This window comes from Drosophila santomea, chromosome X (genome assembly GCF_016746245.2).
Source record: "Drosophila santomea strain STO CAGO 1482 chromosome X, Prin_Dsan_1.1, whole genome shotgun sequence".
Lineage (NCBI taxonomy): Eukaryota > Metazoa > Arthropoda > Insecta > Diptera > Drosophilidae > Drosophila > Drosophila santomea.
Window position 1 is genome coordinate 656,514 of NC_053021.2, and position 22,756 is coordinate 679,269.

Consider the following 22,756-nt stretch of genomic DNA (forward strand, 5'->3'; position numbering starts at 1 on the left):
TTTTATGGTTACACAACAATTTGCAAGTAATGCAACTGCCACGGAGAACACGGGGCAGAAGAACAGGAAGACAGGAAAGAAATAACTTCATTTGGCACGCCAGGAAACCGCACTGACACCTAAACAAAGCCGGAAACCATGGAAGGATGGAGGGTGGTGGGTGGAAAGGGTCACAGGGTTAAGAAGTGGAGCAATGGAGGCAGGATGAGCAGAGGGCAGAGGCAATCGAAGCAGAAGGATTTTTCCCGAGGAAAAACAAGAAGGTGCCACCATATATTCCCTTCCTTAGCAGAAGGCTTACCTCCCAGTATCCGAATGCATTTTTAGTTGCCAGCTGAGATTGTGCCTCGCAAATGGGTCAATTGTTTCATTGAAATGTGACTATACTGGAAAAAGGGTCCCAGGTTTATGGGCGATACAGGTGAATACATGTCCGTGTGAGCAGATGGCCGTCTGGTTAAAAGTGGACGGACTGCCAAAAATAGGCTGCTTCTGAAAGCGGTCAAAGCCCTGCCAGTCCTGCGCCTGGAACTCTCCCACACCATTGCTGGAGCCCAGCTTTTCTCGTCTATCTATAAGGCCAAAGTTTATGCCTGTCAGGGAGTCAGGGAGTGAGCCAAGTGAGCAGCTGGGAGGAGATTGCTTATTGGTAATGGGATACGCCATGTGCAGCAGCTGGAGGATGAGAACAGTTCGGAGGCGGAGCACAATAGACAAGAGTTAAGGACATGCAAAGTGCAAGTGCTGGAAAAAGTGTATGCCAGTTCGGGTGGCGGAAAACAAAAAATAAAGAAATCCTGGCTGGCCAAAAACTTGCAGGGAAACTATCGCCCGAGCAGCAAGTTGAACTTGCTAAAGCGCCGAAATCTTAAACGCATAAAAAGGGGAAAATCACAGAGCAGCGAGCAAGTTTCCCGAAACTTGAGCCATGAAATCGGGCTGCGCCTAAACCGCTAAGACGAAATCTCGAGGCCAGAGGACCGCTGGCAATGGCTTGTTTAATGGCCCAGGCAGCAAAGTTCAGACACGGAAAACTTGGCTGCTTCATCTCTACTTGTCTTCTCGCCATAAAATGAATCGAATGAATTGCCTGCATTTAGGCGTGCGAAACTTTGAGCCCCAAAAACAAACAAAGAACCAATCGAAGTCGGTAAAAACGGTCGGCTGAGACAGTAAGTTGACTTTATCTACATGCGCTTGCTAGATTCGCAGACGCCACAGCTGCTTTCCAATCTAAGGAATCCTGTCAGCCAGACAGCCAAATCCTGGCAATTTTCGTTGTAGGATTTGCGATCTGCAGTGCGATTGCTTTATGCGATGCGCAAGGCTGTGGAGCAGCCTCACTCACACACAGCTGCCATTCGAACAGCAAAACAGCACTTACTCACTATCCGAGTTTGATTCCAACTTAAATACATATGCCATTTGTTTAGCCATGTGTTTTAATCCTGAAATATCTGACACAAGATAACTGCTTGCGAACGGGTTTCTTTCGAATGTCCAACGTCCAACGACAGACTTTAGCATAGCAGCCTGCAACTGTCACAAAATGCAAATTTAGGAGTTCTGTTCCACTGCAGAATGACACGTTTATTGCCCGCTGCACAGGACATAGCCCCCAAGTAGCAAGTAGTGCAGAGTCTGCCACTTGGCATAAGTCGCACACATTGCCGTAAGTTCCCTTCTGAGGCAATACTATAAAGGAAAAGCGCAGAAATCCCCGACAATAATTTGCCCCAACGCACAATCGGATTATGCCGCACAGAGAAGGAGCTTTCAAAACGGGAAAACGGGAAAATGGGTGAATGGGTGAATGGGAGGGTGGAAGCTGCCAGAAAAATGTGCTCAATAGAATAAATTCCACAAGCTAAGCTCAAGACGATAAAAAGATGAATGAATAAGCGAGTATTTGAATAAAATTTGAATTGAATTTGCTGCGCCAAAGTGGAGGGATGTCCTTCCATCCACACTGCAGCTGCTCCCCCAACAGGCGCTCCTCCGTATTGCTCCGTGCTCCGGCCAAGCTTGCATCCGGGTTTTATGACTAAATGAGCAGACGCAATTAAGTGGAGCTGGGCGACCGAAGTGGGGTTTCCTGGGCTTCCCCACTTCTCCACTACTTTGCTACTCAGCAGATGACTAACGACACTCCGCCATTATGGCCAGACTGAACCGGAAGGGGCGAAGTGAGTCACTTGGCTGGCTGGCTGGCTGAAAGGGTCATCCCAGTGGGTGTCCTCTATCAAGCCAAAGCCAATAGTGTAACGATGATTAATCTGCCTATAATGCAGAAGCTGTGGCTCTGGCTGATGAGGAAATTATGTCTTGAATATGAGTATACGAACTTTGGTAAGTGCTCGCAGTAGTTCACTATATTATATACCATATGTAAGCAAATTTGTGGTCCCAGAGTATCGGGAATCTTTCCGGAGAACTAATTCGTTGCCCTTGTCGGGCAATTTGTTGATACGCCTCAAAGTGAGCCACAACTCAAACAAAGTCCACCCCCTTTGGGATTTCGGCCACTTCCTCCACTGCATCCTCGCATTTGTTTTCCCTGTATACACACATGTAAGTACATATGTATACTTTTCCGTTCCTCGCGTTTCGTTTCGTTTCGTTCAACTTCTTGGGCAAACAGCCTCCTGCTCCTCGGTCTTATCGCAGTGGCCTCTTCCCCCGCTCCCTTTTCCCCTGCAACGTTTAATTTGGAGTCATGATTCCATTGTTATTTATAGTCAACAAAGCGGCAGCCGCTTGAGAAGCACAAGAGCACGGGAGAGCGGAGTACAGCAGAGCCACTCAGGAAAACACTCCATAAAATATTGTTGCCGCCCTCGTTCCCCGAAAAAATGAATGAAATACCCATCTTCCCATCTTTCCAACTTCCCCCCTTCCACGACGTGGCGCGTGCCTCCTCCTGCAGTCGTCCCACAGTCTGGCAGAACTGACACTTATCTGCTATCTGGTGCTACCCACTCCAGCAGTCCAGCACTCAAAGAGCTCCATATCTTTGCTTCCAGTCATCGACTTTGGCCATGGAGGAGAAACCGAACGGCAAATTGATTTGCAGTTTACTGAGCTGTTCGCCGCCAAGATGAAGATCCAGATTCGATTTTCGTGTGCACCTGCTACGCATTGTTGTCACAACATGAGTATCCAGCTGATCGGGACGAGCAAGTGCCCCAAGTAACTCCCTGTAACTAGTCTCCCCAAACTGCTTGATCCTTAAGCTAATCCCCACACACGGATGGCGTCTTCCTGGGCAAAGCTGCCTCTCTGTTGCGAATGATTTTTCCATTACAGTCAATGTCAATATTTGCGTCATGTTTTGGCAGCTTTGAAATTAAAAATGCGCAAGATACATGACAACTTCATGCAGCTCCACAAGGATGCCCGTTGGAGCTGCTCCGTTTATGCCCCTGCTCCCTGCTCCCTTGTCCCTGCTCCCTGGTTTAGCCAGCACCTCTCAACTGCTCCGTCATGCAACAGAAATTACGGAGCAGCGGAACAGTGCAGCACGTGATCTCGACGTGCAGATACCTATTGCTCCATGGCTGGATTTGCATTATGCTTGTAGCTCGATAAGAATTTGAACATAAGTCTGTCATATGCTCCTTTGTTCGCGGCAATCCCACATGGTGCATATACTCCGAGTTGCTAGGGATGACTTGCGAATCATAAAATGCGACACATAAATGCGAGTGACGATGTCTGTGCATTGTTTTAATTAAAAGCGCCACTCTCAGCGCCCCCTCTCCACAACTCATGTGCTGCATACTTCGGTGCGTCCTCCGAGCGAATCATCCCTTTGGGGCGGCAGAAGATATTTTTATCTGCCAGGTTTATCCACCCAGGTTATCCATTATAACAGCGCATTATTCCCGCATCATTCCCATTTTATATGCGGTCAATTTGCAAGGAGGTGGTGGTCACCACTGGCTCTGATTTGTAATGCAGACACCGTTTGATGCCTTCTAGGGGAATCCATCAAAGCCCGCTTCCAGATCGGCTTAACTTAATCAGTTTTGAAAAGAGCAGTGCGCCAAGTTTGCCTCGCCATCTGCCAGACAATAAAGTAAGACAAAAGTTTCGCGCTCCTGATAAAAGTTTGACCCAACTTGCAGTCAGGCTCTGGGCTCTGTTTTCCTTACATTTTCCTCCGCTTTCCTGCACTTTCCTCCTCTTGGAAATCCTCGTATAGCGAAATTATGGAAGCTGCTTACTTTGGGCTTGCTCTTACACTCTGCAGCGTTTAAACCGGCAGCGTTTCTGCGGGCACTCGGCATCAAAACTAACGCACAACCTGCGTTCTTTAAGGTTCCTAAAAGCCAGGAGAGGACAGGCCGTAGCACTGTTTGCTTGTTCCCTCTTTAAGAGCACTTGGCCAGCACTTCAAAGCCGCCTTCCGTGGCTCCCCGCCTAATGTCGTCTGCCACTGGCAGTGTAAGGTTGTCGCTATGGCTACCAAACTGGCAGGAGTCTGCGAGTTTCCCGCCCCCGAAAACGTTGATATTTTCCAGCTTCACAGCTGCTTTCTCTCCGCTTCTTCAGCTCGACTGGGCTGCGACATTGTCGAGAGCTGCACTCGAGCCAGGCGAAAAGGCAAACAATGTCCAGGAGGGGCATTCGCTGCAGGAACAGGAGGCAGCTTCTGGGATGCAGAAACAGGAGCAGGAGCAGCAGTTGGAGGTGGAGCACTGGCCAAGTCTGGCTACGAATGAAAATAATGGAAATGCGCTGCTATATTTCGCCGCCACTCAATAACTTTCCTCATTTTGCTTTGTGCCGTGCCCAAACCAAACCAAACCCAACCCAACCCAACGCAATCCAATCCAAAAAATAAAGAATTAAAAGGCAGTCAAAGTCTTAGGGGGGAATCAACGCCAACTGCTTGTGACGCCGGGCAAGTAATGGGCCTGGTATTATACGAATTCTTTATTCTTCAAACTTTCAACTGCCTCCCCAGTTTCCTCTGTTTCGGGGGTGCAAATTCTGCCTTTTCCGCTTCACTGGATTGGCAGTTCCCACTCCGATCATGGAGCTTCCCTCCACTCCGGCCCACTCAATTCATTAGGCAACTACCGACTGCCTGCCGGGGGCCCAAAAGAAAGATAGCTTTAATTATGGGAAGCCCACGAACTTCAAATGGCTCTTGCCATCTATATATGTGCTTTCTATATACGATGACTATCTACGATGCGTTACAAAATGGGTTACAAAATAGGGGCTCTTTAGCTCGTGGGATTATGGCATCTAGGATCACATTGGCTAATCTATTCAGATTCAATGCTGAAATATGCAATCGTGAGCAAACAATTTAAGCTTTGAGGGGGTAAAAGTTCCTATTCCACTGCCACTGTTTTTAATTTGGAAAAAATGCCTTTGTTGCAGGCACAGTGGGCGAAAAAACGTTGACAAATGAAGCATTCAAGTGTAACAGCTAGCGACATGGGGGATGCAGTGCTTCATCTTTGTTTTTCTGGTATCCCATCAATGAAAAGGTTGGCAAAACTTTGGTCCTCGATCAATGAAAAGGTTGGCAAAACTTTGGTCCTCGATCGAAAGGCCATAACAAAGTGACCTTTTCTGTGCTCCATCGTCATACCAATTAATCGTGGAGCAGAACAGACAACAATGTCTCCTCAAAAAAAAAAAAGCGCAACTTGTAAGCAATTAAGAAATTTTCCAGCTCCCCCATTTTGCCCATTTCTTGTCTGGCATAAAATGGTTTTTTTTTCGGGTCTTGTCAACTTTTCAGCGCATTCTCCCACTTTTCCCCAAATCATAAATATTAGATTTTTATGAAGCATTCGCTGCGATTGCTCACAGCTGGGGCCCAACACGAAAGAAGCAGCCAAAGACACTCGGCGGTGGAAAACTGGGGAAAACAGGGGAAAAACTCAATGAAGGGGACAATGAGGAGGACAAGGGCCAGGATACTTATCATAAAGAAGACGGGTGTATTGTTCGCCAGTTTTTCAATTCTTCACTCGCATTGGCGAGTGGGGATTTCCATGAAGAGTTGGGTGGTAGCAGCTCAAGATCTTGGAGCAGGAATCAGTTGGGATATTCGCACTAGTTTTGGAATAGGAAAACAAAAATTACACTCGGGGCATGGTACATACATCGAGGACATTGTGTGCGCCGGCCCTTTTCCGCTGACTGTGCAATTTTCGCCATTTTCATTGCCATTGAAGCAGTCCAGTCCACTCGGTGGTTCTTATAAGATCGCACAAAGGTCCTTCGCCTCGCACAGGGTCGCACAGGGGTTAAGTTTCGGTCTAGGGGTTCGGGGTTGATTGCGGCACAGAGCCCTCTGAATGAAAAACACTCGCAAGCATCTGGAAAGGGGAGGTCGGTCGGTTGGCTAGCAGAGGAAAACCGGTTTCCGATCCGCTGATCGCGAGCGTTGGCTGCCACCCGGCGAAGGGCGACTCCAAGTCGGTACTTGGTCCTTTCGCGCGGACTTGCAAAGCACTTCAGAAACGCAGAGGCAGTAGTATGCAAATATGCGACACGGCAAAAAAAAGGAATAGATGAATCGAATGTGAATTAACCGGCGTGGTTGCGCATGTAAACGGGGACCAAACAGCAAACAGCGAACTGCGAACTGCGAACAGCGAAGTGAACGACTCGAGCTGCCAACAAGAACTAAAACCGAAACTGTGAACTGAACTGGAGTGAAGCGAAAAGACTGCGGGAAATGCTCGGGGAAATGCCTCGTGCTGCCAGCGCTGGCAGAGGGAAATTCGCCGAGGGAAGTTTCAGCGATGCGTGCGTGTTTTATTTTTGGGGTGGCATCGAGCAGGAGCACATACACCACCACCTCTCGCATCTCGCATCTCGTATCCCTAATCCCGTATCCCAGCACATGTCCGTGTACTCCATACTCCTCGGATGCTGAGTCCTGGCCTGGCCGGAATAGAGCCCTTGTCCACTCGGGCTGAGCGTGTTTGCACTTGGTGTTTAGTGGCTTTCGAGGCAATTACATCGGAAGCGGAGTGATACTGCATCAGTGAACTCTAACTAATGGGTACTTATGAATTCGAGGCTATCAGATTTTCTGTTGTTTTCAAAGCTACTTGGTTATGACATCTGAGGCTACTCTTCTCGTTCAATCTCAGCAAACTTTGATTCGAGCTTAGGACACCCCTCTGCCCTCTGCCAACCGCCAACTACGGGACAGTAGCGATCCAGCTGGAGACGGATGTCAGATGGGCGAAGGTGCGTCCCGTGGGGGAATCCTCGTAGGTGGAAACTGGGGCGGAGGGCAGGTGCTCGTTACTTGTCAGATTATATGTGTGCTTCGCAACCGAAGTTGAATAGGAGCAGTCGCGCCAGGCAATTTATCTCTGTTCCGCCAGTTTTCCATTGCCCAAATATGTTGTGTTGCCTCTTTTTTTGCACATAATAAATGTAACATGTTGCGCTGGCTCTTTGGCTGATTGTTTGCGGTGGGTGTTAACAATTTGCCTGATTAAAGGCCGGCTATAACGGCAGTCGCACACAAAGGCGAAACTGATGAGTCAGTCGCTCTGCCATCCATCAGAGTGCCAGCCACCAGCAGCCAGTCAGACAGACAGACAGATAGACAGCCGGGCTATATGGTTATATATGGTTATATATGTAGAACCTCCAGACTGGATGGCGGCCAACCGATGGAGACACTTTCCACTCCAAGACTTTCGCTCTCGAAGCGGCGCAGTTGGGTTCCTTCTTCCACAAAACTGGCATTTAAGCCAACACTTTGGACTTGACTTTTAACTATACATGAACTATATATACCAAGCTGCATCTGGCCAAAAACTAACCCGATTCCCTGATTTCGTAACACCTCGTCCGTGAGTTTGATGACCCAATGGAGCCGTGAGACGCTCGATGGATACAAAAGCATCTTGCGGATATCTATCACATCATTCACAGCCTCGAGTTGCCGGCGGAGTCGCGACTTCTGCGCGCTATTTTTATAAATATTTATGCGGCCCCTCGTCTCATGTCTTTTGACTGGTGCGTGGCTCCATTGGCGGCGCAAGAAGTTGCTGCTTGCCGCTTGCTGCTTGCTGCGTGTTAGCGGCAAAAGCCGCAGTCCGCCAAATGATGTCGTCGACTTGCAGACGAGATTAAAATAAAGAAGGCAAAGCGTTGAAACCACTTAGACCAGCGGAGAAAAATCCCAGAAACGACATTAGGCACAGGGCGTTTTTCGTTAAGAGTCCAGCAACGCCCTTTTCATTTCAATTGAACCTAAATTAAATGTATTACCTGGTCAAGCTATGCAGTTATTTCTGAATGTGTGAAACCTTAGGTTGTGAGGTTTATATTGGTCAATAGGAAATAGTGCGTTTGTGATGCATGTGAAGGCGGCATTCTCCGTGTAATCCGCTTTTAATGGGTACGAAATACGGATACTAAAAGAGGGAGAGCGAACTCGAGGCGAGGCATAAACGCATTACATTTTTCAAATGCACATCAGCAGGGCGAGATGGGGACTGGGGACTGGGGCGCTGGCACATGGGATCAGGAAGGCACCGGCTATATCTAGTGCGGCTATGTGGCCGTATGAGCATGGGGGTGTGGGGCATGGGGCATGTGGTGTGGGGTGTGGGGTGTGGAGTGTGGAGTGCAGAGTGTGGGCGAAGTGCGGAGGCTTCAAGCGAAAGTGGCAATCGGCGGAGGCCAAGACAACCACCAAGACGATGGCGACTAGCCTGCACTCCGATGACGGATGCATGCATCATTAATTCAACTGGAACAATGTTCAACAACTAAATAGCAACAACCACCGGGGCAAGGGGCAGGAAGGGGAAGGTGGCGACTGGGGTCCGCCAACGCTTTACATCTCCCCAATCAAAGAGCCCTCTCAAAAAGTCAGGGGAAGAGGGAACGGCACTGCAAATACCCTGCAAGAAAAGATCTTTGTGTTGCGGATAGATACTAAGGCTTGTAAGTAACATTTATTTTCCAATTTGGCATCGCATAAACTCAGGCAGTTTGTAGGGTAGCTCTGAATGCGGTTGGATTAGAAGTCTGCCATTATGGGCGAAAGTAATTAACTGTGTGGCCGACATACAATGCAGCGGAGTAAGTGCATCCGTGTATGTCTCCATTTGCTCGGGGGCTGGCGCATCCAATCAATGTGCACCCGGAGATGAATGGGTAGTCAGTGTGGAAAGCTTAGCAGCTGATCCACGTGCCCAGAACAGAGAACTGAAAACTGAAAACCCAGATGCCAGAACCCGCAACCCTCAACCCGCAACCCCATCTCCCGGCGTCTCGAGGCAATCAATCAACTACTCTCTGGCTGCATCATCCTAGTGGATGCGAATGTATCTCACGGATGCAGGAAAGTTAATTGAATCTGCAGCTCCCACAGCAGAGAAATCGAATTGGGAATAGGAACTGCAATTGGAATAGGAATGAGCGTGGCCATCATTCATCAAGCAACAATCAAAGAGATGACGACGGACGGGTTCGCTGATAAGTGCATTTATACAAAAAGATATTCAATCAACAGGCTGACCCAGTTCGCGATTTCATTTCATTAAGCGAGCACACCGAAAGGTTGAAAGTTCAAACGCGAATTGTTTAATTGCATTGCCAGCTGCAGGTGCTGAAGGGGAATGTCATGTGACATGTGCACAACAATAAAGCTTTCCTCTCACCCCAACCCCCACCTATCCCGAAGTGCTCTAAAAATAGCCACTGTATCTGAGTCAAAGGGAAATCTGTCAGATGGCCAGGTGGGCGGAAGCAGGGCATCTTCGATATGTTAAAAAAGTCATAATTTACATGGGGTAAAATTAGTTCCGACTCATAAAGATCTTTTCCTCAGGTCGTCACTTCTCCACACAAATGGCACTTGGTTTTGGATGCATTGGTTTAATGCTTGGGCATAATGGTTCATCATTTCCATCGCTTTTCAGTAGAATATGAGTACGTACGTATGTGTGCATTTGGTAAGCTTACCTTCTTCCTATAGTTATCCATTCATAAAAGGGGGTTTGTTCGTTGTTTCTCGAGATTCGTTGCGTTTTTCGATGATCTTGCCTCCTGCTCGCACTCTCACCGTTACTGCTAACTACCGTTAAAGATGCTGTTACTGTTAGTTCTAGTCCTTAAGCTGTTAATGCAGTCGTTGCTGTTGGTATCTTCTTTGTTTCTGAGGAAAGCAGACGCAATAGCGACGACGCTTTCCCACAGAACGCTTTTCCAACATGTTTTTGGGGGTCACCTGCGAATTTCGCTTAGGAATTTTGAAATATATGTATCTTGTTCCCCCCTCCTCGTTATCCCGTTTCTCGTGCGTTAACTTCTTTGTTGCAGTTGCAGCATTCCACTGTTGCAGTTGCACTTCGGCGTGCGCTTTATGGTTTTCCGATTTCCCAATTTCCTGATTTCTTTCACTGTAACAATTTCGTTTTCTTTCTTTTGATTTTCTTGGTTTCCTCTTGGTTTGCTATCTTCTTTTCCTGGTTGTTGCTGTTTTGTAAATGGACGTTTTGTTGTTGTTTGGCTTAATTTCGATATGTGTGTTTGTTGTGTTTTGAATCCTCGTGTGTTCTGGCACCCGTGCACCGTTCCTCGTAGTTGTTGGTTATGTATTTAAAGTGCGAGCTTAGTTTACTTAACTTCGTGCTCTTATTGTATTTTGTCTGTCCTTTTGGGCTGCTGCTGCTTCTTCCCCATTTCGCTTTTCCTGCTGCTTTCGCTCTCCTTCTTCTTCGCCAGTCAGCTGTCGTGGAGCGAGAGCGAATTCGAGAGAACACTGTTACTTCGCTCTCTCTGCGCAAACTCACTGCGTTGGTGTTGTACAATGCGATAATGCAATGTCCTATAATCGAGGATGTTCATTAATTTGTTCTGTCATCACACACTATCCGAAATCTCGGGATTACTGCCATCCTTTCCACTTTCGTGTTTTATAATATTCCGCAGCAAACATTCGCTTCACTTCGCACTGCCACTCACTTTTCACTCTTATGTGTGGCTATGTGCTGCTATGTGGGGCATTGGGCGCGCGTTTTGTGCCGATTATTCGTTTGCCCAGCGGTGACTTCACCCCGTTTTCATCACGGCTAACCGTTAACTACTCGCAGTGCAAGTTGGTTTACTTTTTGCTAAAATGGCAGTACTTATTAGGGGCCAGCAATTGAAAAACAAATTCGACAGATCCGCGCAGCTACAAGTCTTCTTTTGCACAACTTTTACGCTCTGCCTTTTGTTACGCTGTTTCTTTCTTTTTGTTCTCTGTGTTCCATTCAGGTTTTGGGTTTATGCGCCCGTGTTGTTGTTTTCTAGGGGTGGCTTTTGCTTTAAGACTCTCTCCCTCTCAGCTACGCTTCCTCTCTCAGCGGTCTTGTCAAGCTTTGCAACCCCCCAGAAGCACAGTTTGAGCTGCAGTTCTTAGAAATACAGTTTGGGAGTTGTTTAACCCGCTTGTTGTTCTTGTTGTTTGTTTTGCTTCGCCTTCCTTGCCGATTTTCCGGCGCTTTCCGCACTTTCCAATACTGCCATGTGCCATGTGCTCGCCTCATGTCACCTCACTTTTTAATGGCGGTCGGAAAATCCTAATTGACCGCGTTATGGCATTTCTAAGATTTCCCAAGCTTTTTTTTTTCCTGCTTTTCGACCTTGACTGTCAAAATGTTGGCCCAATGTCGATAATTCGACTTCAATCGTTAGATAGATGAGAAATGCTGGTGAGATGGTGAACTACATTGTTGTTTCTTAAGCTATCATAAATCCATTTAAGACCCGGGTATGTTGTATTGATATCCACCAAGAATCCGCCCTCGGAAACGCTTGTATAGCTTTCCACCCACTTCCACTTCCTCTCGTAATAGTTATAATGAGCTAACCACATTTTAAAGCCCCGGCACGGCTAATTGAAGCATAAGTAACGAGGCTGTTAACGGTTTTGGCCCCCAAAAAACCGAAGGGTTGCCGGCCATTTAAAGGGGAGGGGAGTAAGTACTAGAGGAAAACTGGGAAATCGGGGTGGCTATGGCCATTCTGGCCCAGCCTGTTAGCTAGTTAGCATCCACGTGTTTGTACATGAATTTAATCTCGGGACAAACAAAGTAACAAGAATTCAATTTGTCACAGTGGTTGGCCCCGCTTTGTTAGGTATCCGGGGTTACCGGAGTTTGTCCGCCGGGACTGGGTGCCCTTGCTCTCTCCGGGAATGGCGCACACAGCCAAGTGAAGCCGGGGACTCGGAGGTGGCCCAGGATCCAAGGCAAACATCGCCGGGCAACGGTAGCTCTATCTCTCTGAGCTTCCAGTGATCTGGCTGTGGGAGGGGGAGCCAGAATTGCACTTAGAGAAATGGGCTGTTGTCTCAAACAGAGAATGCTTGCTGTTCGATTTGAGGTAACGTATTTCCACCATCAGAACTATTCAGCACAATCGTATGTTTGCCTTTCTGGCGGGAATTTCCCAGGACTTGCCCCCTATTTTGGGCAGTGCAGAGGCGGAACTAAATGTCGCTAGGGAGAGGTGGTGTAAATATTTGCATTTCGCTTGTTTTTTGGGGTGTTGCGTTAGGCAAAGCCAAAAGGCTCCGGGGACTTGTTAATGCAAACAATGCGCATTTGATATTGAAAGCGTAAGTACGAGGAGTTGTGGCAATCGGAAGGGGACATCTACAGCCCGTGTGTTTCGTCCTTTCGGGGTAGTTATGTGCCACAGTGGCCAGGGGGGCAGCAAAGCTTCTCTCCGCTTGCAGCCGCACGAACCCCAACGCATTAAGGCGTATTTCCGGGGGAGCACTGGGTGCCATGGGGTACTCAGTACTGCGTGCTGGGCGGAATGCGACGTAGGCTTGTGTGCCGAGCACACGCTGTGGAGTCCGTAACACATCCCTTCACAGAAGTAGAGGTAGTACACAACAAAACACAAGGTAGAAGTAGAAACCATAACTCTGAACACTCTGACAACCTCATTTTATAGATAAGTTAACTAAAAATCACTGGTAGTTGTATCTTAAGATCTTTCCTTCGATTGAATCTTATTAGCACTGTCATGTACGTATGTTTTGAACTTCTTTTCATTTCGCGCAGTGTCTGTCTGCTTGTTTTGTTGTGCGCCACAGCTGCTAGTGGCCCCCTGCTCCACGAACACCCCCTTTAGCTACAGTTGCTCCACCCAGCATCATAGAACAGCATTGTCATGAAAATCTGGGGACCCTCCACCCTCCACCCTCCATCCTGCACCTTTAAACTGCCCCCCTGTGTTGGGGGCTCTGTGCAGGATAGACGGGATCCCCGTGCCCTCGTTTTAATTTCGCCACCAAAGCGATAAGGATTAGAAGCGGGGGCTGCCAGTCATTTAATGGCTTACCTTATCTTCGGCTTCCTCGGCGCGTTCTTCCGCTTCAATGACGCGTTGTTCGAGCTCCGTTAGCTGCAAGTAAAAAGAAAGGAAGGGAGTTGGTTAAGACTCATCATTGTTAACGTTGCAGTTACCAGAACACACATACATCCCTTTATCTTCGGAAAAAGGAATGAACATACCTCTAATTTTCAGAAGCTAAACATGACTAAGCATTAACCATTGGGGGCTAGTATTAATGTCTTATTCTGTTTCTGCAGTTTCATTTCACATATTTATACAGGTAGGCAAACGTACTTAAGTATATATTTTATTAATTTTTTGCCACTTTTAAAACTTAACTATTATTATACAAGATCTGAATACATTACGGTAGCTAAATACATCTGTAAAATATTAACGGTCGCCATCTATATTTCAGGTAGGCGTGTTAATACTGAAAATGTATTGCCCAAGTAAAGGGTATCAGATAGACAAGGTTTTTCTGCACAGAATAGATTTTTTAAACTAAATTAGTTTTAGTCTTTAGAGGAATTGGTAATACTTCCAACAGATTATCCCAAAACCCCCTCGTATTTAAGTGATTAATAAAGAAATTTACAGTGTAATTGCATAGCCGATACTACAACCCGATGCATACATTTATCTGAGACACCCTCCCACACATTATTCACCTTAGTGCGGACACCTACCCTGCCAAGTAGAACTTCCCAGTATTTTTCGGTGTGGTGAATTGCGTTTGAGCTACTGAAGAAAGACTATTTATTTAGCGGTCTCTTATGTTTTTTGGGTATTTTTCAGCATGGAAGGTTTCTCACTGGGAATCATCCACCCAGCCACTCGGTGGGTGAATCAATCCATCAATGAATCAATCATGGGAAATGACACACAATTTAATAGGGATAATGCTAATAGGGATAATGCTCTCTAGCTAATACAATTCTTGTCGCTGGGATCTGATTCCTTGCACCTGGTATTACCATAATTTTGGAAAACGGTTCCCATTTCACCCTTGGTCGCTTGCTTCGCGCGTTTAGCAACTCAATGGCATGTCATTTGGGAAAGGTGAAAAGCCGGCCGCGGAAAGAGCCCTCGAGGCATTCCCTTCCAATTAATCACCCAAGTGGCCCACGGAACCCAGGAGTCCAAAGGGAGGAAGGACGCAGAGGAAGCTGGTTAAACGCCGCTAAGGGTTCCACTTGAACCGCGCCAGAGATCGACTGCCGTCTATTTTGAATGTCTTAAGTGCATTAATTTCCGCTTTTTATGCCATTCAAGTGGCCACTCCGTCAAGGAGGCGGGCGCCGGGACTCGGGACACGGGGTACGGGGCACGGGGAAGTGGAGCCCATTGATTGATGGATGTCAAATTGTTGTGCGAAATATAAAGGAGCCTCCTCGGCCGATGATGAATGGGGAGCGGAAGTGGCATGAACCGTCAGCTTGACTTGATGGTACGCTTTCATACATCTCCGCTCAAGTCGAGTTAACCTTTGGTAGGCTGTGGAGGAGCATAATCCCCTACTTGAAAGAAGTACTGAAAAGCCCCAATATTGTTAGCAAGTGCTTGCAGCTTAATCAGCCGTTAATAGCATATACAAGTTAGTCATCTAATGAATAAGTTGAGGACTAATTGGCCAAAAACAGCTGCCCGGGGAGATCGACTATAAAAAAGGGGGAACCACTATAAAAGAGAGGAAACCTCCGACAAACTCGCCCAGAAGCGACCAATATGTGCTCTAGTCTGAGCGACTTGTTCGCCTGCATCAGAGCCCAGGGAAATTGCGAAGCGGATTCCAGCAGCCCCACCCATCAGCGGAATAACGCCGACCTGGACGATGAGGCGCCCGATCTGCAGCTCAAACAGGAGCAGAGCCGCAGGAGGATCGACACAGTTCCTGCTCCTCCGACTGGATCTCCATCTCCATCGACGGGCTACCTGCGCCCCTCTTTGCGGCCAGCACGTGTCTCCTACGAGGCCTTGGAGCGCTACGATCGGATTTACGGCAGATCCTTCCAGGAAGCGGGCTCAACTGGTTCAGTCAGAAATATTGCCGACCAGTTCTAGACAATTGGAAATTGTTATGGTCTTTTCCCGCTAAAAGACGAAGACATTAAATACATGTTACACAATTCCCTGACTCGACTGTATAGACTATTAACAGAAATGCGTTAGTTTCATGCGATGGCTGGCATTTCGCCGCTGCGACAAAACTTGGCCAAAGCATTGGATTAAGCAAAGAGCTGAGAAGGCAGAAAGTTCGGCTCGACTTGCGTGCGTGAAAGATTGCCGGGGTTTACCGGATTTTGCCGTCCCCATCCGTACATCAGTACACCTGTTTAATCAGGGGCGTTCTGGCCTGCCAATTGGCGACTTAATTGGAAGGAAATGAAGCAGTCGGAGGCCTTAAGCAGAACACATTTGGCATTAATTGCTGGAGTGGCTGGGTGGCAGGTGGCAGGTGGCAGGTGGCCACTCTCCGCTTTCCCTCAGACACTTCAGAGTTAAACACACAAGTTTTACAAATGTGCCACGCAGTCGCAACAAGAACGGAAACGGAAAATGTAATTTCGCAGCCACGAATGCAATTCCAGCAAACAAATGGCTCACAATGGGTGAAGTAAACCCCCGAAGCCCCTGCTGCCAATGGAGGTGACTTTGGCCATTAGTCGGTTTAGGTGTCGTTTGCCGCTCCGCTGAAACTTTCCAGCGAACGTCTCACTAAAAGTTGTCTTTCTCGCGATTGCGATACAGATACAGATGTGAATATATGTATAGAGGACGACTCAGGGGGAGGAGGAGAGGGGCGCAGATCTTGATGGGCTGCAGTTGCTCTGGTTCATCCGACTGGGAATTGCTTTGGCTTTGGGTAAAGCGTGTTTGCACTGATGTATTCTACAACCAATTGATAGGTCAACAATGAGACAGTGCAACAGTGGATTTTCCTCAGAAATGCCTTATTCAGTGGTCTGCGTCGTATACGTAATGTGATCTACCCCCATTAAACCAGAAAACATTTCCACAGTTTATAAACATTATTTTCATATTCATACACAATATGTGAACAAACTTTTCCACAGACTTAAGGGTATTCTCTCTTTGTATGGTTCTGGCAACTGTGCCTGGTGTTTTGGCAGTCACAATCGAATCCAAACATTCACCGCCGTAAATATACAATTTTAAACTTCCGCACCCACAACATGATGCACTCAAGTAATCCTGTGCCATTTGAAGCTGTCGTGCACAGCCTTTGTTGGATTTGTTTAACCCACTGCTGCCCAGCGATGACCTGTAGATTGGTTATTATGCCCAGTTTTAGTGGCTTTCAATTCGTATGCCTTTGTATGTTGTCTCCTCATTTGGTTTGTGTTTTGATTGCAAAAAGTTAATTAAAATTTTGTTGTAATTGAATTTTATTGCATTGTTTGTTTGCATTTTGTTTTGTTCAGTTTTTTGCTTTTGTTTTTGTTTTATTTTTTTGTGCTTTGTGCGCAGCTTTGTTTGAGTTTTGTCGAGTTTTTCTATTTTTTGCCGGCTGTTTTGTTGTCTGGCCATTATGCCATTTGTTGTCATTTGGTTTTTGCCTTTGCTCTTAATTGGATTATGGCAAAAAGAGTTTTAATTAAACCAAATGAACCGGAGGAGTGCGGGCAGCGGGCAACGAGCGCCGACGGGTTTTGTTTTGAATCAAATGATGGTTTCCGGCAGCCTGGGATCATCGAAGCCATCGAAGCCATCATCATCGCACTCCTGCTCGACAGCCCACGGACTGCGGATGAGTTCAAAGGTCAGTGGCGGCAGCGGCGGCAGCTCAACCTTCACCACTTTGGGCGCCGCCTCTTCTTCCACCGAGGGACTTGATGGGAATTCCATCATACAGTCGCTCCCGCAGCGTCGGCAGTACAGCAGATCCACCAAGAAGCCCAGAAACATTCCCACCTCCTATTAGATTATGCGCTGCTCCCCCGAAAGCTGATTCCGCAGCACTGACGATGTCGCAGGGCTACCCACTATTAGCTCCTACAGCCCCAGGCATCCACGCATCCACAAGTCCACCAATCCACGCCCCACAATCCACGGCGCCACTGCACAGCTGCACAGCTGCGTCCACAGCAGAATTCGCAAATGGATGGATTACAGACTCGCTGGCGCTCGTTTGCCGGTAAAGCCATCGTCATCGGTGTAAAAAGCAAATGACAAAATTAATTAAAATTAAAATTAAATGTCGCTCGTTTGGCGTTGATTAAGGAGTGCGATCATGCATTATGCATTATGCATAACACATTATATCGCATTCACTGCATCGGCATTACGTAATCCACTGTCCACACTCACACTCACACTCACACACACACACATACATTTATGCACTTATGCATTTATGTTTGTTGCTGTATAGAATGCACATTATAATTACATTTATGCGCGGCCATCAAATTCAATGGGGCTAAAGCATTTGCATAACGCAAACGCAACGCAACCCTCATTCACTCATTAAAGTCGAGATGCGCGGAGGCTTCCGTTCGAAAAAGCACTTTTGAGTCCTCGGCAGCGAATTCGAATACAGGGTATTATTCAGGAAGTAAGCGTGAATAAAGTTTTAGGATCAGTTCAATACACCTTCAACCTACTCACTCGCTGTCGGGTGCAACCAAAAATTCAATTTGACCCGAAAGACGGGCTTAAAAGTGAGTAACAGTGAAGACTGAAGAGTGAGAGCGATGGCGATGCCGGCGAGGATGACAACGCAAATTTGCAATCTTTTAATCACACTTACTCACTAGCTCCGTCCCTTTCGCGCCTCTCGCCATCGCACTCTGCGATTTTAATTATGCTTAACAAGCTGGGGAAGAAGCAGCAGCAGCTGCGGCTGAGGAAGATAAATGAAGGCCATTGGATGGCGAGCATCCGCAAGTCCTTTGAGGAATGCCGCTCCACATTTCGCACTTTATGGTTCCCATTTGTTACTATTAAGTTGGTCGCATTATTAAAGGTATTATGAAGTCGGAGTGTGACTGCGTTTAATTTTTGCAATGCATCCCAAGTCCTGTTGAGGCGCGTTCTGTTATTGCTTTCGGTTATAACTCTCCCTCTATTCAACCTCCTTTTCAGTTTAGAAATAGCGCGGAAAATGCAGAATGCTCACAAGTAGGCTGTGCGAAAGAGACAGAAAGTAGGCCAATCACGCCACAGCCAAATTCATGTCATCCGCACGAAGGCCAGGCCCATACGCACCGTCCTCTTCACGCTCGCCGCTTCCCCTGCCACTCTCCTTCCATTTTTTTTGGCTTCGGGTCAAGTGGAAAGAAGAACAAGCACGACAAGAATAACCACAACACGAAAAACTAGGTTAACATGGGTTAAGGTGTGTCATTAACTTGCCACAAACACACATGGGAGGCCTGGCCCGGCATTGAGTTTGCCCTGCGGCCTGCACCGCGCCCTCTCCCCTTTCCCCTTGCCAATCCCCATCCCCATGCCGATTTCCATTTTCTGTTTAACGTTTCCCCCGCATGCATGCACTGAGAAAAATCAAGCCTGTCAGTAACAGCAAGTTGCATGTTTGTTTGTTTTGTGACACGGCATACGCTTTATATCCTGTCACAAGTCCCATTTTTCCTCTTTCACTTGAAACAAGTGGCCGGCTTAGTCGACTTACTCGACTATCCGATACCCATTACTCGGTTTAAAGCCACAGGGAGAGCCCGTTGCAACGCGGCTGCTTCCAAGGTTATGCAATTATTATATAATACAATTTCTAATGTCCTTTGTAAGTGCTTTGCCTGCGGAGTCATAAGAGGGGCGTTTTACCTCTGCTGCCGCCGGGACGACTTCTCATTACGTCTAATGTGCCAAGGGCGACTGTGGCACCTCCACCTCCATCTGCACCTGCAGATGCACCTCCACCTCCATCTGCACCTGCAGCATCCCCACCTGGTGGCTGAACTAATTAGCAGCTAGGCAAAGTCGAAGGCAGCTCAGCTGAGAGCGGCAAAGTTCCTGCTCGGGCGCCATCGAAATTGACACAAATTGGCACAGGGCGAGTACATCAGGGCAATCAGATTAGGCGATGTCGTCGTCGTCGCGTCATGTGCGATGTGTTTTCCCGGTGCACCCCATTTTCCAAACCCCCAACCCCCTGCACCACCATGGTTTTTCGCTCCAGCGGCAAAAGCTGAGGAGAAGCCACAGCGCCACGCAACGATTTTGCAGCTGCTTTCAATCATGACGCACGGATTAGGACGCAGGTTAAAGATTAACAATGCCAAACAAGAGCGACAGACAAGACGAGATGCTCGGCAGCAGGATGTAAGGATGTCAGGCAGCGGAGGTTTGCTCACGTCACGCCCACTATTAGTTGGAGCGCTCCTGATGGATCGAATGGATGTGATTGGATTGGATTGGATGCGACCATGGCGTGGAAGGAAGCGTAAGATAAGATAAGCCGATTGCGCACAGCAAGTGCAGCGAGGATGTAGCAGAAGCCAGATTAAGCAGCAGACTGACTTGAGGGGCAACCAGGATGTAAGTTAAAGTTATGCGCGGGTTGGACAACGGGTTGGCAGGCAAGTATGCCCGGTTTACCCGGTTTGGTTTACAGCAACAATAGAGACATTAAAATCAGCTCCTTTTCCCCCTGCTAAGCAAAGTCCCTGATCAACGGGCTCTGCAATAAACGCCTCTCAAGTTGAGTGCAAAAGGAGTGTGATGACCGCAAAGCATTGTCGTAAAAAAGCAGCAATGGCGCGATATCCCAAAGCTATTAGCAGTTGATAGCGTCTCAAGGACTCCAGCCAGATCAAAACCAACTCCGTTTGTCCCACAGGCGACTCAAGATAAGGACAACAAAGCCGGGCGGGCGAGGAATAACAATTAGTGCATACATTTGGCACGGCAAAAAAGCCCAGGCGAGGACAGACACAAAGAAAGGAAAAGAGCAGAGCAGCGCAGAGAAAGGAAAAGCAGGAGTCCGTGCAATAATCACAGCCAAGTGCTGCATATTTATAGGCGCAATCAACTTTATTGCGCCAGCAGCAGCTACAGATAGCTCCAGATAGCACAACAAAGGACGGCGACTACCTTCTTCATACTAATTTACTTAATTGCGGCTCCACTCCGCGCTGCGAGTCAGTGCCACTCAAAAGTTCAATGCATTCTGCAGTCTGTTTCTCCCAAGACTTGATACTTTTTCCAAATAATATTTGGAATGCTGCCGAAGGAATGAGGTGAAGAATCTGTACATCATAATATTGCAGCTTAACAAACTGCAAAAAAGTGAAAAAAAATAATTTTTTTTTGAAAACACAGTTCGACTGGAAATTTAATTACGAACTCAACGAGGCATGCCATTCCATATACGGACCAGTATTTCGAATGCTGTGATTAAAATACTGATCATTATTTACGCAAAAAAACAGAAAATCGATTTTCGCCAAAATTTCAATGTTTACGATTGGAATTTTCGGTATAACTTGGCTAAAAATGGTCAGAAACTTAAAAGAATGAAATGAAGAATAGCTTATATTATAAATAAGTAGCCTGCATATCCACTTATACCTGAATATATACCCACTGTCTTAACCTAATCATATAATAATAACATAATCATATAATATAATAATATAATAATATAATAATATAATAATATAATAATATAATAATATAATAATATAATAATATAATAATATAATAATATAATAATATAATAATATAATAATATAATAATATAATAATATAATAATATAATAATATAATAATATAATAATAATATAATAATATAATATAATAATATAATACTTTACCTCCTAAGTGTGGAACATACCTGGTCAGGTCCATGGTGCACTGCATCCAGATCCACGACGGGATGTCCACATGGCCTCGGGAACCACTATCACACACACCAACACACATACTACTACTTTTCCTATCACATCATAACTTCCGGTCAACTGATATCTGAGCTGCCAGAGCACCTATCCCATGAGGATTGAGTCAGAACTGATTGGGAATTATAAGTATTGGTGGACGAAATTTTTTTTACATTACATTAATTATGTAAATTAAGTAAATAACAATGTATACAAAGTAACTTTTGATGTCTTCAATGTTTTGCGTTGAATGTCACCTATGTTTCAATGTTGCAAATTCATTGTTGCACATTCAATGTCGCAAATTCAATCTTGTTCATTCAATGTTGCAAATTCACACTTTATACTAATTAATTAACACTGCAGAAGCAATAAGGTTCCTGAATGGAAATACTGGGATTTGATGCATTGACCTTTTTTGTGTGTTTAAATTAGCAAATGCGGATTAACGACGAATCATTGCGAGCCAAGTGCTGTCGGAATAATTGTATTTCAATTTCAGCTCTCAGTTTGTTTCTTTTCGGTTGAGCATTGCACAATTGTACATTTCCAATGCATTTCATTCCGGAAGACGAAGTGCTCCTAGTCGGCAGTGCCGTGGTGAATTTCAATTATCCTTGTTGGCGCAACCATTGCTTGCATTTTCACTCACTTTCTCATTTGCAGACTTGCCATGCATTTCAGTTTCGGTTTTATGCATGGAACTCCGCCTAGTTTTTCATTCAGCTCCTTCCCGTGCCCCCCTTGACATCCCCAAGTGGCAAGTCCCCCCCGACCATCCCAATGTAATTTTTCTCGCTTTTCACTTCATCTTCCTCTTGCGGCGCTCGCCGCCCATTTGCGCCGTAAATTGTTTGCATACAATACGGCGACAGCGGAGGGGCTTGGAGCTTGGAGCTTGGAGCTGGGGCCTAGTTCAAAGCCCCGGCCATTTGTTTTGGGTCTTAACTTTTGGTGCGGCTTATTTGTGCGGCCAGATTAAGTTTCAAATTGATGTGCGTTTTGAGTGGGCCAGGAACAGGAGTGGAAACGGAAATGGGGTCATAGTTTTCCAGCCCTGATGAGATGGAACTCCGGGCGAGTAAGCCGCATTGATGGCCAAACTTTAATTTGATCATTCCTTTCTCTCTGCCTTCACTCCATTTGCAGGGAGAGCCGATAAGCCTGCTTTTATGGCTCAAAATCTCGGCAGTTGCACGCGGAAATGGGGCAGCTAATCTGAGGTGATTGGTGGGCCTCTGACGGCTCTGCAGATGAAAACAACGAGTGCGAATTTGCAGTAACAATATAAAGCTGCCAGTCAACTGTGACTGACAGACAACCTCTCCATGCGGCAGAAAAAATATCTCACCAAATGTGGAATAATCTAATGAGCAGCTCCAAAAGTTGTGTACTTTATTATTTATTCAGATTACGGATGTGAGCTCTTCTCTGGAAGGACTCTTCGTCCTTGACCTCTGATTTGTCGGCTGTTCCTTCCTAGCACACGGCAGATTTTTGAGGAACCGGAACTGAAAAAGAAAGACAATTTTCCATGCTCTACGCGAGACACG

General features: G+C 46.6%; 3 protein-coding genes across 14 annotated transcripts in view; 1 reads left to right on the forward strand and 2 right to left on the reverse strand.

Moving 5' to 3' along the window:
* LOC120457202 (uncharacterized protein CG43867) overlaps positions 1-22,756 on the reverse strand; it is a 103,611-nt gene that overhangs the window by 8,025 nt on the left and 72,830 nt on the right. For 10 of the 12 annotated variants that reach the window (XM_039644558.2, XM_039644557.2, XM_039644565.2 and 7 more), the window contains one exon: positions 13,345-13,407. In XM_039644558.2, the coding sequence (XP_039500492.1) occupies positions 13,345-13,407 (63 nt within the window). Of the gene's footprint in view, positions 1-9,969; positions 11,174-13,344; positions 13,408-21,157; positions 21,275-22,756 lie in introns of those variants that run through there. The other 2 variants (XM_039644569.2, XM_039644568.2) reach the window with 2 other exon arrangements.
* Positions 15,046-15,475, forward strand: LOC120457213. The gene has a single exon (XM_039644581.1). The coding sequence runs from the start codon at positions 15,067-15,069 to the stop codon at positions 15,400-15,402; it is 336 nt and encodes a 111-aa protein (XP_039500515.1). The 5' UTR covers positions 15,046-15,066; the 3' UTR covers positions 15,403-15,475.
* On the reverse strand, positions 16,430-17,394 carry LOC120457214. Its single transcript, XM_039644582.1, has one exon. It carries the CDS (start codon positions 17,266-17,268, stop codon positions 17,023-17,025), a length of 246 nt encoding a protein of 81 aa, XP_039500516.1. The 5' UTR covers positions 17,269-17,394; the 3' UTR covers positions 16,430-17,022.

What these genes read in the sequence shown, in the direction of transcription:
- LOC120457214 (XM_039644582.1), bottom strand. Translation starts at nt 17,268, where the DNA reads ATGTTTCTGGGCTTCTTGGTGGATCTGCTGTACTGCCGACGCTGCGGG.
- LOC120457213 (XM_039644581.1), top strand. Translation starts at nt 15,067, where the DNA reads ATGTGCTCTAGTCTGAGCGACTTGTTCGCCTGCATCAGAGCCCAGGGA.